This window comes from Gymnodraco acuticeps, unplaced genomic scaffold, assembly GCF_902827175.1.
Source record: "Gymnodraco acuticeps unplaced genomic scaffold, fGymAcu1.1, whole genome shotgun sequence".
Classification (NCBI taxonomy): Eukaryota; Metazoa; Chordata; class Actinopteri; order Perciformes; family Bathydraconidae; genus Gymnodraco; species Gymnodraco acuticeps.
The window spans coordinates 67709-80507 of NW_022990990.1; the positions used below are offsets into that span (position 1 = coordinate 67709).

The window sequence follows — 12799 nt, forward strand, 5'->3', positions numbered from 1 at the left end:
GCATCAATCACCGCGCACATCCGCAATGAGATTGGAATAGATCTAAATGTAATTCTAAGAGATTAGTAGGCAGGAAATAAAAAGATGACATCATATTTCTATAAAGCTAGCTACATCAATGAAAAATGGCCACAAAAACGGATGAAATTGACACACATCTAACAATGCGTGATTGGTGGCATATTCCTTAGTGATCTTCTGTCACTCTAACAGTAGAGATAAGCCTTTCAAAGAGCTTTTAAAGACATTTAACACACACACACACACACACACACACACACACACACACACACACACACACACACACACTCTCAGAGCCGCTGTGGTCCAATAGCAGACGGGGGCAGAGGTGATGGCAGTATGAGATAGCTTAGCTCCTGGTATTAAAGAGCCAGAGGTCTCAGTATGAGGTGATTACCACCGCCCGAATGTGATGATTATTCCAGCCTCTCTGACACGTCGGGATGTGGGTTCACCATCCCTCGCTTGATCCGGAGAGGTTCCTGGAAACACATAAATTGGCTCTCCGGATGTTGCACATGGAGGATTGCGAGGGTGGGTGGTGTTGGATGGAGAGCAGAGTTGAATTGGAGGTTGATGGTATACACGTTAAGTTGTTGTTCTGAGGCCTGGGGCTGCGTGATGTGGCGTTATAAATGAATAAAAGCCATCCTCAAAAAACAGATTGTGTCATTGGGTGGTAATGTGACTGAGCCGGCGTGGCCCTGGCTGGGGGGGGGGATTAGGCTGACAAAGCAACACGTTCACATCCCTGATCACTGCACACACACCCTCAGGGCCACATATCCAGACAGATGACATCAGCTTTCCCTTAATCTCTCTATATCTCTGCCTCCTCTTTCTCGTCCCTCTTCTTCTCCTCCTCTCTTTGTACCTGCTCGTGTGCGTGCAGCAGTCCTCCTGGGATTCAGAGAGAAATTGGAGTATCTTATGAGAAAATGAAACACTCTGCTTGTGATTTCTCTTATATTTTCGAGGGGATCTCTATAGATTAAAGTTGTTCAGCGTTAACTAGATTCAGCTGCTGCCTGCCTGTCAAGATCATCCTTCACGGCTCTGAATTTTCTTTATTTCAACATTCTTTTCCCTCCTTTGCAAATATGAGGGCTTTGATTCCCATGGACGTTGGGATGCGGAGCAGGACCAAAGGCGATCTTTTTTAGTGTCATGCTGGAGGAGCAAAAAGACACACAGAGAGCTTGAGATGCGATGAAAGGAGCCATTCACATCTTCCCACGAGAGAGAAAGAGACAGAAGCGAGGATAGAGAAGCTCTGGTTCACTTCTCAATGATAACAGATATCATGATGACATCCCTGTGTAGGGGTAGGTTGTTTTTACTCTGTGTCAATATATCTTGGCTGCATACTACATCATCTGTATATTCATTCACGCCTGTCAGGCTGACTGAGTATAGCCAACTTTAGGATTCACTGCCACGTTTTGCCCAAAATATGTTTGATTCAGCACTTAATCAATAGTGCTAATCTGGTGCTATCAGGGACTCTGTATTCTTTATCACTCTCTTAAGTGTTTGACTTGCTTCAGAGTAACATTTGCACTGAGCTTGGCACTTAGTATTCCCTCAGCATCAACAGTTTAAAGTCTCATCTCATGGCCATTAACTAGAGCATATGTAAGATATCTTAAATTCTTCTGCCTTTGTACCTGCATATTTTGGTATCCGAAGTATACCCGCAACCGTAACTAGATATTTGGTTTTGATGCAATGTGCCGTTTATTTTTTAGATTAATCAATTATATAATTATTTTTATTTTGTCTAAAAACGTAAGAAACGCCCATTTTCATTATGACAACAAAAAGCCGCTGATTCACCAACATTTCAAGGATGCATCTATTCATAAATGGCTGTTGACTAATAGTTTTGGCTCCAGAAAGTTCCACTCTGCATCCTTTTTTGTTTCTCTCTGCTCCCCCTAACTTAATTGAGAATAAATGATTAAAATCATGCTTTTCTCACGAAGACTTTCCGCTTTTTGTCGCTTTTTACATACATTTATCCGTGAAAATGACTGAAGCTTAATAATTAGAAGGTTTTTTTTGCGTGTCGTCATTTAGTTTCTATTCCGCACAATCATGCAGCCCCTTGAGACACATTTCTGCTCTCTCGCCACCCCACTGATTAACAGCCAGGGGTGCTAATGTGCTAAGAAATGTAGCCACCCGCTAACAAAGACATTAAAGGAGACTGCATGCCAGTTAACATGGATGCAAACAATGCAAATGATAGGGTTTGCATTTGATTTATGTGGAAGGTAATCAGATACTTTTTTATATCAAGTTAACTTGCATGACTACAAATGATAATTTCTATCTTATAAAGTGACTGAAATAATTGCTTTTACTTATTCATAAGTTATTAAACTCCGAGTTTAAATGTCACACCTGCTGAACATATTATCTGTAAGTGTATACATAATTTAACTTCCAATTTACAGGGAAGTCTTATCACATTTCGACAGGGTATTTTATATTATCAGATGCTTCTACCTTCCCTCACTTGATGTAGTTTGGTAGGATTTGAGGCTTACGCTCATGGCTTATGTGTTTGAATAAATTAGAGTTCAAGCCGCCCTTCTTGATCTTCTTACATGAGCAGTAACAGTGTCCCTCTAATTCAACAACTATGATGATCTATGCAACTGTGTAATATATTATTTATATATAAGAGTGCCTTGCTTACAGGAGGATTAGAGAATGAATTGCTGTTTGGAGCACTATTAATTGGAAAATGCTCAACGGAAGATATTGTTTGAACAAAAGCATTATTGCAGAATTTGCCAGGCAGCGAACTTTGGAAACTGTGAGTTAACAATCAACCAGAAACAGTTGCAGAGGGAGTATCATGCAAAAGGTTTTGCAGTGCATAAAACCCTAGGGATCATTTGCTCAGAGGAAACGGAAATAAAACGGATTTGTTGAGCCTTAGAAAAGATGTAAGATATATTACAGCTTCTCCACTTTACGTCTAGACTAGTTTGTCTCTTTAATGACCATTTAAATACATTATTTAGTGGACACTTTGTGAATGTCGTGGTGATATATCTGCTTCCGGAGTGATTGCGTTACAATGTGTGATGTATATGTAGTATGCAAAATGTGTTCTTATCCCACAGGCCAGAAGATTAATACCTTTAACTTTTTAAGAAGAATAAAAAATACTGGCCTTTATAAAAGTTCTAGCTATTTATTCCAACTTTTACTACTTCACTATCTCTCGGTCAGCCCTCTCCACTCAGCTCTACCTCTGCTCTGTCCCTGGGGACAGGATGGAGTAATCAATACCTCTGGCTGTGTTACAGGCGGTGCACCCATACCTCCTGGAGGGCAGAGCTATTCATGGCTTCAGGGGGTGGGCGGCGGCTGGCCGACATGCAGTGCGAGCGTGGTCCACTGCCAGGGTTTCACCAATCTATCCCACATTACAGGATGTCAATATCCAGGGGAGCAACACAGAGTCATTCTCTCTGAACTCGCCTGAACTTGAATGAACCTGAAAACTCATTTAGTGGGGTGGGAGAGAGAAACTGACTGGTCAAGAACTAAAATTGAGGTTTTGAGCTTTCCCAAGGAAGCAAAACAAAAACACAACTACAGCTACTATAGCTCAGTAAAAACAGCAGCCCTCTTCTACACTCCCTGCTCAATAGACTTTATATAAGGATATATAATTACAGTCAGGCACATTCACAGATGGACCTTGAAAGGGGCTCGAGCACCTGCCCTGTTGCCCTCCTATTAGAGAAGTTACCTTTCTCAGTTTTCTTTTTTAACAAATCAATAACATGATCTTACATAAAACAAAACAAAAATATTAGCCTTTGCAATTACACCCTTTCTAAAGCTTATGTGTTGTTTTTTATAATTGTGTGCCTTGTGTGAATTATATTAAACTAATTATTTGGCACACAGTATCTTAGTCGTACAATATAAGCATCTTCTTTATGCGGTAAGAAAAATATGGAGGCAAGAGAGGAAGTGCATCTTGGTCAGATCACTGATCTTCTGTCAGTCAGAGGGCTTGTGAAGGATAGTTAACATGTGAGAAGAATTGACTGAAATATATTTCATTTGTTTTCATGTATCATTAATTAACTGTCATGTTGTACCAGTGTTTGAAGCAACCCCATGGGTTTGTTTACAATACATACATTTTAATATCTCTTAAAGCTGTCACAAAAGTAGCTTTCTATAATAAGCTTTTCCCATATATTTATTCAAAAGTAACAAAAATCGCCAGCTTGCTCTTTTATTAATTTGAGCCCCTGCTCCTCTAAAATCCCCTGCACGTGCCTGATCACAGTTGATTAAGACTCATTGGTGAAAACTGTGAATAACCGTATGGTCACACTTGCTGTCTTTGGGCAAAGTGCAGTGAAAGCAGCTTTAGATGGTGTGGTGGTTCACTGTCCTCCACCAGTCCCTTTGCACACAGGCGGCAGGCAGGCGCTGAATGGCCGAAACTAATCCATCCTTCTAATGCAATGGCATTACAGCTGCCCGTCACTTCCTAATTGGCTAATGGCTAGATTAGCATGGTTACAATGGGCTGTGCTGACACAGTCATGGCCCGTCATAACAGAGGGTTTAGGACATAAAAAGAGCAGGACCTTCCTTTTACATCCGTCCACTGGCAATTGTCCAGAACACTGGGCTCTTATAACAGTATTAAAAGGGGTGGTGAACACTGCCAAAGGCCGTTTGTTGCAATATATATGCTTTTAAATACATTTTACACACAAACCGGACTAATGCACCTGAACTTTATAGTATTTTCACTTTGTCAGTAGCAAAAAATGGTTGTTTGACAACAGGATGTTAAAAGCTTTAGGGGCTATTTATGTTTTTTGTCCTTAAAAGTCAAACTGAAATAATTGCAGAGTAGAATGTAGAGACAACGGATATAGAGAAAGGTAAGCTTCTTGACTTGCTTAAGGCACACTTGCACCAAGCATAGGATTTAGTCAAATGCCCATTAATTTAGATCAGTGGTTCTCAACTGGTCAGGCCTCGGGACCCACTTTTTACTTGGTCAATACATCGCGACCCAACATTTTGAAGCACTCAAATCTATTCAACAAAAAAACGTGCTGTAATATATACGCTTTTCAGCATACAATATTAATAAAAGTGAAGTACAGTGCATATATCCCTTCACAGAACTAAAGTATGCTTTTAAAAAAGGTTTAATGAGATGATGGAATCCAAGCTGAACTATATAAAAAGGCGCACATGCTGAAAACCCAACCCCAGTAGGGGGGTCTGGGGGGATTCTCCCCCAGGATATTTTTAGAAATACTAACATAAACTATATGCATTCTGGTACACTGAGAAGAAAATAAATAAATCTATTACTACCCGACATATTAATAATATTTTATGCCATTGTTTGTTTTTCAGTTTGTTCTGACATCTTGCTGCGAGAAGAGTAAAAAGAAGATAGTCTGTGTGACTTACTTTAAATTGTGGGTAAGGGTAGATAGCTCCCATAGTAGATAGTTCTGTGACCTGATCAATCATCAAACTGGGGGTCGTATTTCATTATGTGTTCATTTGTATCTGAAGTTGTACCCATGGATGTATAAAGAAGAGTTCTACCGCAAAGTTATTCTCCGTGGGGACTTCCGGCAACAATCTTGATTCTGATTGGCCAGAAGACTCGAAAAAACATCAGCAAAGATATTTTATTGAGAAGATGATCACTACGTGACAGAAGTTTTCAAAACCGTTTATGGTCTCCGGTACTTCCAGTCCAACGCCGACTGCATGCACAGTCGCGACCCACCAGTTGAGAACCACTGATTTAGATTATATCAAAGTAAAAATCGACATAAGGAGCTGACTATGGATCTTCCTCCGGTCTTGGCTGGAAAGAGGAGGCAACCTGAGTGGAATGCCATTATCCCTTATAAAGAAAATGAGTGGCTAGGAGGCATATTATACAATAATTGTGTGATAGTCAAATTAATTATTCTAATCATAACAATAGAGGAAGCCTGTTTTCAAAATAGTCTGAAATGTATTTTCTCATTAAGACCTCGATACACCAAAGCATCAAATTATAAAAACCAATAAGTCAGTCTCTGAAGTCATTTGTCATCGCCAGCTCTAATAGACTCAATACCCTCTAATTTCTAACCGCTGTCGGTACGGATGTGACAATAATGGAAATGGCATACTATAGGGCAGGGGTGCCCAACCAGTCGATCGCGATCGACCGGAGATTCCCAGTCGATCGCGAGATGTGTCTAAAAATAGAACAACAATATTCTGTTTTATCGTTAATGTCCTATAACATAATCTTCCCGTGCCAGAATAATGCACTTGAACGCATCAAAGCTTTGTGATTGGCCTGCGTGACCCCATGTGTCGGGGCGTGGCTGGTGAGCAGTGGGCAGTGTGCACTGCACTAGTTCGCTAACGTTGTCCGTGTCAACACAGGAGTGACAGGCCGCACACACACAAGACCGCAATTATGGCAGAAGCAAAACATATAATTCTCACTCCGAGTGGGAGGATGATTATTTTGTTATCTATTCCAATTCAAAGTCCATCTGTCTCATCTGCAATGCGAGCGTGGCTTTATCGAAGAAGGGTAATTTAGGAGTGGCATTTCAAAACAGTGCACAAACGCTAAGAGACGGAATTCCCTCCTAATTCTGCCCTACGCTCCAAAAGGGGAGGGGCCTGGAAGGACAGCTAAATGCACAGCAGTCCATTTTCACCAGGCCCAACAACAAGAGCAAGGCTGCTACCATAGCATCTTATCGTGTAAGTCACGTTCTTGCGAAACACATGAAGTCTTTCAAAGACGGCGAAGTTGTGAAAGAAGCAGTCCTGGAGGCTGCCGACGTGCTTTTGGGGATAGTAAAAATAACAGTAGCATTTCAACAGGTTTTTGATATAATAAAAACTCAAGTTAGATACCGCTATTAATCTGCTGTAAGTTTTAGTTTGTTTGAATTTATTCATTATAATTATTGTACAACATGGTATAAGAATGCAAACATTAAGGTCTGTTCTGTTTAAATTGATTATAGTCTATTATCAATTCAGGTTAAGAAACTAGTGTTGCTAGCATCCTATTTTAAAGGCATTTATTTTTATACTCTACTAAAATGCAACAAAAAAAAGGTTTGATTCTATTGATTTTGTCTTTTTTATTGCACTTTGGCAGCAGATTCCTGTGTAGCTTCAGATCTGAGTTGTCTTATTAGTAAGCCTAATTTATACTTTTGTAGCAACACTATTTTTATATAATGGCAAATAAAGGGTTCAGCGTCTTTTCTTTTTCTCCTGTGTCATATGTGGCAGCACTGTTCAATGTTTCTTGAAAACATGACCCACTGTAGTATGTGACGTGTGAATAAACTCCAACTCTGTATCAACAGCACTGTTGTGTAACTTCAGTTAAATACTTGTATGTGTGTAGATTAGAAAGAGGTAAGATAAAGGATCTGCAGTATTTTATGAAGTATTCATCGTACAAAGGTCAGTTTTATACAAGAAGTGTGTATTTACCTGGTAGTAGGCTGTCAGTAATGGCTACCTCTCTATTTGGACTGGTAGATCTCGGCAGACTGGCAACTTTAAAAGTAGCTCTCGGTTCAAAAAAGGTTGGGCACCCCTGCTATAGGGTAATGTACCTTTTTGTTGTTTTTTATGGCATATTTATGTTCTGACACAAAAACTATTCTCAAACACCTCTTAGTTTGAAAACATTAACATTGGAAGTTTACATTTCATTTCATTTAGATGACACTTTTATCCAATTTATTATAAGTGGAAGATGAGGCCGTACAACATATATATAATATATATAAACCGATTAAAGACAAGCACTGAAGGGCTAACAAGGCCTGTAATTGCTGTGTATTTTTATTATCCAGAGGCAAGGCATTAACTTAACAATGCCAACAAGCTGCTTGACGTTAATGTCTACCCAGAGCTACAGCGATAACACTAAAAATATATCGATGCTCTGGTTGTTATATCTCACACAGGCTCCGCCCTCTACTGAACTCTATGGGTTCTACTCTCATCAATAATACGTTTACACACTGAGTTTGTATAAACGTAGCCGGACAATCAGGGCGAGCCTACCTGAATGCGCGGCAGGCACACAGTACATAAGGCGGCCACGCCTCCTGACTGTCATCCTTTTCTCTTCAGCGAGCAGGACAACACCTGACAGAGGACAGTAAAACGTTTGAAAGAAGAAGAAATAAGTTATCATACCTTCGTAGAGTCGCCACTTCTAGAGACCCGGGCCTGTCCTTCGTGCCCTGGCTTAATAGCGGGCACCGATCCCCACCACCTCTGCTTCGAGTGTTTGGGGGACCAGGATATAGCCGAGGCGGTGCCATTCACGTTCGCCATTCAAGTTCGCCATTCAAGTTCGCCATTCCAGCGGGGCTAATGGCTCCGTTTGCCAGGGAGGAGGATGACGAGGACTTCTCATTGTCGGGCACTTCCGGTCCGGCGTCCATGGAAGTCCAGGGCTTCCCCCTGGTGGTGACCATGGCGGCAGAGCGTGGCAGCCCATCTGCTCCCACAGGCAGCAGGCTGGGTAGAGAACCGCTGCCGCGTGACAGGGCGGCTGCAAATAAACACGGGTGTGTTGGGCGTCTCGCTGATTGCTCTTGGCCGCAGCATCGGCCAGATGAATATCCTGGTCCACGGTGTGGCCGTGTGATGTCCCTGGCCACAGTGGGATCACGCCGCATGGCACTTTCCAAAAAAAGGCCGCGGTGCGTTCAAGGACTCTTTTGAGTCATTTTAAACCAAAGTTGTGAAGTGACAATGCCCTTCCTAGAGCGAGACTACCAACAACATTTCTAGGAAATCCAGATAATCAGTCTCTTGTAGCATTGATGTTTTCAAATCAGGCCATTTCGGTCCCATTCAGCTGCTCCATGCTGTGAAATACGATGTTATGTAAGCAAACCTGTGGAAAGACAGAATGTCAGGACGACCTGACATTCTGTCTTTCTGCTAATTATCTTACCTTTCATCCATGCGAAAGTGCGACTCCATCATATCTCTGGTTATTAGTCATGGATTAGGTTCTTTATTTACTGGCTCTCCATATATATTTAGTGAAAGGGCATTGCACTACATGTGCTCCCATTCAGTACAACCAATACATTAGAGACAAAGGTTGTTTGTGTCACTTCTGATATACTTTCTCTTTTGTTTCGATTGCTTTACACGCTGCTAACTGTATAAAAATGATTAGTTTAAATGCTCATGGTATAACCGTTTCCTTAGGGTTTCTACACACCCTTTGACTGGCCATGAATACATATCTCTCTCTGTGATGCCTCAGGATATTTTCTGGATATACAATCCTTTGTTTCAGATAGAGGCCAATGTTTCTGCTTTCCACTGATTGTCTGGGTCCCTGTTGAGCCTGTTTCATATTGCCTACAATTATCTCAGGTTCACACTGTGTTCAGGTTATTGGGTTTTTACCCTGATGTGCAAATGTGGAGTCGAGCATAGAGTTCATGCATTAAGTACAGTCAGTGTCGGCGCCAGAGATTTTCTCTAGGGGGTGCTGTGGGGTAGCTTGACGTTTCATAGAGGGTGCTCAAACATTAAGGGTTTCCTATTAATGTACCAGCGCTACAGTTGAATGTTCTACTGCAACACTCCCCACACGCACACACAGTGTACCCGCGACTGTAACAATGAAGGCTCGATAATGAGCTCACGGCATATAGGTGTAAGCAGGGGTAAAGTGCTATTTTTACAAGTGGGGGGGGACCTAACCTCCTCTTGTGGGGTCTGAGGTCATGCTTCCCCGGGAAGATTTTTTTTAAATATTGAAGTTAAAAGCATCAATCTGGTGCACTTTGAGAACAACATTAAGAGATCTATGGATACATCTCTCAACACCCATATGAAACAGAACTGTAAACAGATTTTCTATTTCTTTATAGATATTTTACAAATCACTCCCCTTTTAAAACAAACCGTTTGAGACCGACTGAGATAACTAGACTAAAGTTAACTATCTAAACACTGAGAGTCCTTTACTTCACCTGAGCTGAGGTTACCTGAGACTCTCCGTCTGACAGGAGAGAGTTCTCCCTCCACCTTGTTGTTGAAAAAGCTCCTTATATCCGTTAGTTTGACTAGCTAGCACCAGATGCTAACCACAACGATCTCCAGTAGATACCCACCGGTGCGCGAGCTCTCGCTCGCGCGCACGCACACAAAATGGCTCGTGCCACACACACACACACACACACACACACACACACACACACACAGAGCAGAGCTTGAATGAAACAGAGATCCAGAAGTAAGCTACTTGTACTCACGAGGCTAGGCTATTATGTCCAGAATCCCTCTCGCTTTCAGGTGGTTTTGATTACGTGGACGTTTAAGGACTAAAAAACGATACATTTTTCACTTTGCTGTTAGCAAATAATTTGGCGCTCTAGCTAACAGGAAGTTAATCAAGTGTCACAAAGTAATTTAGACTATGGGTATGTCAAAAATCGAATGGGTGCTGGCCATTGGCCTAATCATATCACCTGTGTTGGCTTTATGTTTTTGGTCAAACATTTGTTTGTTTCACATTTGCATTGATGTAATCAATAATTTTTCTAATTTAATTTAATAAAAATAATAATAATAATTTTCGGGAAAAAAATAAAAACACATATTTCTTGGGGGTGCTTAGGGGGTGCTTTGGCAACCCCCTAGCTCCCCCCTGGCGCCGCCCCTGAGTACAGTGTGTTTTACAGTAGTAACATAGTGATTTTAAAGTATTCTGTAGAAGCACTACTCCCGGTATGAAACCACTACAGGTGTTAGCTGTGACCTTGGCGCTGGGTAATGGTACTCAGCCGTACAAGAGAGAGTGGGACCTTTAGCCTGTGGTTGTGGAGTTCAATCGGGCTTCGAGGACGTACTGGAGAACAGCAGGGTGGCTAAAGGATGCAAGAGAGTCAGCCCACACTACAACTTAAGCTGCTCTCTCATCCATTACACGTGCAGCCGCCCTTCATGCATCCCTGTTTCTGCCTTACTCTTACTATCTCAACCTGAATGGCCGTTATCATTGCTCTCTGTCTGTCTTTTCATGGCAGAAGATGCCTCTAGCGTATTAATTGATTTGTAGCGTCGGATTTCATCTGTTGATAGCAATTTGTGTCACAATTTGTATTGCAGTGCACCCCAGAGGTACTGTCTTGCATTCTTTTATGTGCTACATACAGGGTTCGTACGGGTGCTTGAAATTTGACGTGGTGTTATCAAGGTTGGAAAAGTACACCATGTACCTCTGACTTATGTTCACTGCCAACCTAAAAGTACCTCAACAATTAATCAATAATGTATTGAAAAGTTATTTGGCTGATTGTTTTATATTGGCTCAGCCAGTTTATATGGGATGCCCAGTCTACGTACAGATCACTAATTTTGAAATATTAAACTTAGTTTTCTTTTCTTGAATTTTTCATCCTCGTGTAGAAGGCTATCACGAAACACACATTTGGTTGTTTATAGCATAAAGAACATCTGATTTAATATGAGGTAGGGAAATAATGATTTGAGTATGTGTATATAAATATGTAATTTACAACAGCTGTAAGATGCTAGAAAAGCTGGAAAATGCACCTTGAAAATGCTTGAAAAGTGCTTGAATTTGACTTTGGAAAAGGTGTAAGAACCCTGTTAGCGACAATGGAAAGGTTTGCTCACTAAAAAACAAACTAATGTAATGACATCAGTAACAGCTGGACTACACTAAGGAACTGAATGTTTTCATGACATTAAGAGCATCGTTTGCAGAAATGGGTTGAAAAAAAATTATTTAGGGTCTCGACACATCTAGAATTTATTAATTTATCATTCATCTTCTGACATCTTTACTATCCCCTGAAAAAGATAAACAACAAGCTTGGAACTGTGAACCAACCATAGCTTGAATGTAGTTACTTTTCCAGCGTGAATAGGCTTCATTGCCATACCATATATTTCTCACGCAAAATTGTAAATCTAGCTTAATACTGATCTTTCTCTCTTTTCTTTAGTTCTCTGTCTCCAAACTAACATGAAGCTGACAGATTCAGTAAACGACCAGTCAAAATCGAAGGATCCAATGTGTTTTTAAACGGAGCAGAAATAGAACTAGTCTCCCAGTTCAAGTATCTTGGAGTCATACTGGACTCGAACTTGACTTTTAAGAAACATATTAAGAAAGTATCCAATACCATTAAATTCAACTTGCAAAATGTTAAACAAATTAGACCCTTCTTAACTGTCAATGCTGCAAAGTCATACCTCCACTGTATGATTCTATCACACATTGAATACTGTCTGACAAACTGGTCGTTTGCTTGTGCCACAAACCTGAAACCCATAGAACAGCTGTACAAGAGAGCTATCAAGGTGTTTGACAGAAAGCGTTATTCATACCACCACTGTGCCATCCTAGATAAACACAATTTCTTGAGTTTTGACCATTTTAAGTCTTTTAAAAGTATGTGCTTTATTTATAAATGTTTACAGGGGAATTCATCCACAAAAAACACACTGGATGCTGCACTAGGTCAGAAACCAGTAGAGACCTAGAAGTCCACCGCAGACGGACCACTTTTGGACAAAATGTACTTTCCATTAAAGGCAGCTCTTTGTGGAATAGCCTCCCAACTGAGATACGGGATTGTCCCACTCTCAATAGCTTCAAAGGTCAACTCAGAGAATGGTTGAGAAACAAACATCCGTGCTATCACCGCTAAAT

General features: G+C 41.0%; 1 protein-coding gene across 1 annotated transcript in view; it reads left to right on the plus strand.

The window, feature by feature from the left end:
- The first annotated feature begins 1150 nt into the window (after positions 1-1150).
- LOC117559140 (membrane-associated guanylate kinase, WW and PDZ domain-containing protein 2-like) overlaps positions 1151-12799 on the plus strand; it is a 95523-nt gene continuing 83874 nt past the window's right edge. Inside the window, 1 exon segment of the mRNA XM_034235811.1 lies at positions 1151-1346. Coding sequence (XP_034091702.1) covers positions 1310-1346 — 37 coding nt within the window. The 5' untranslated portion in view covers positions 1151-1309.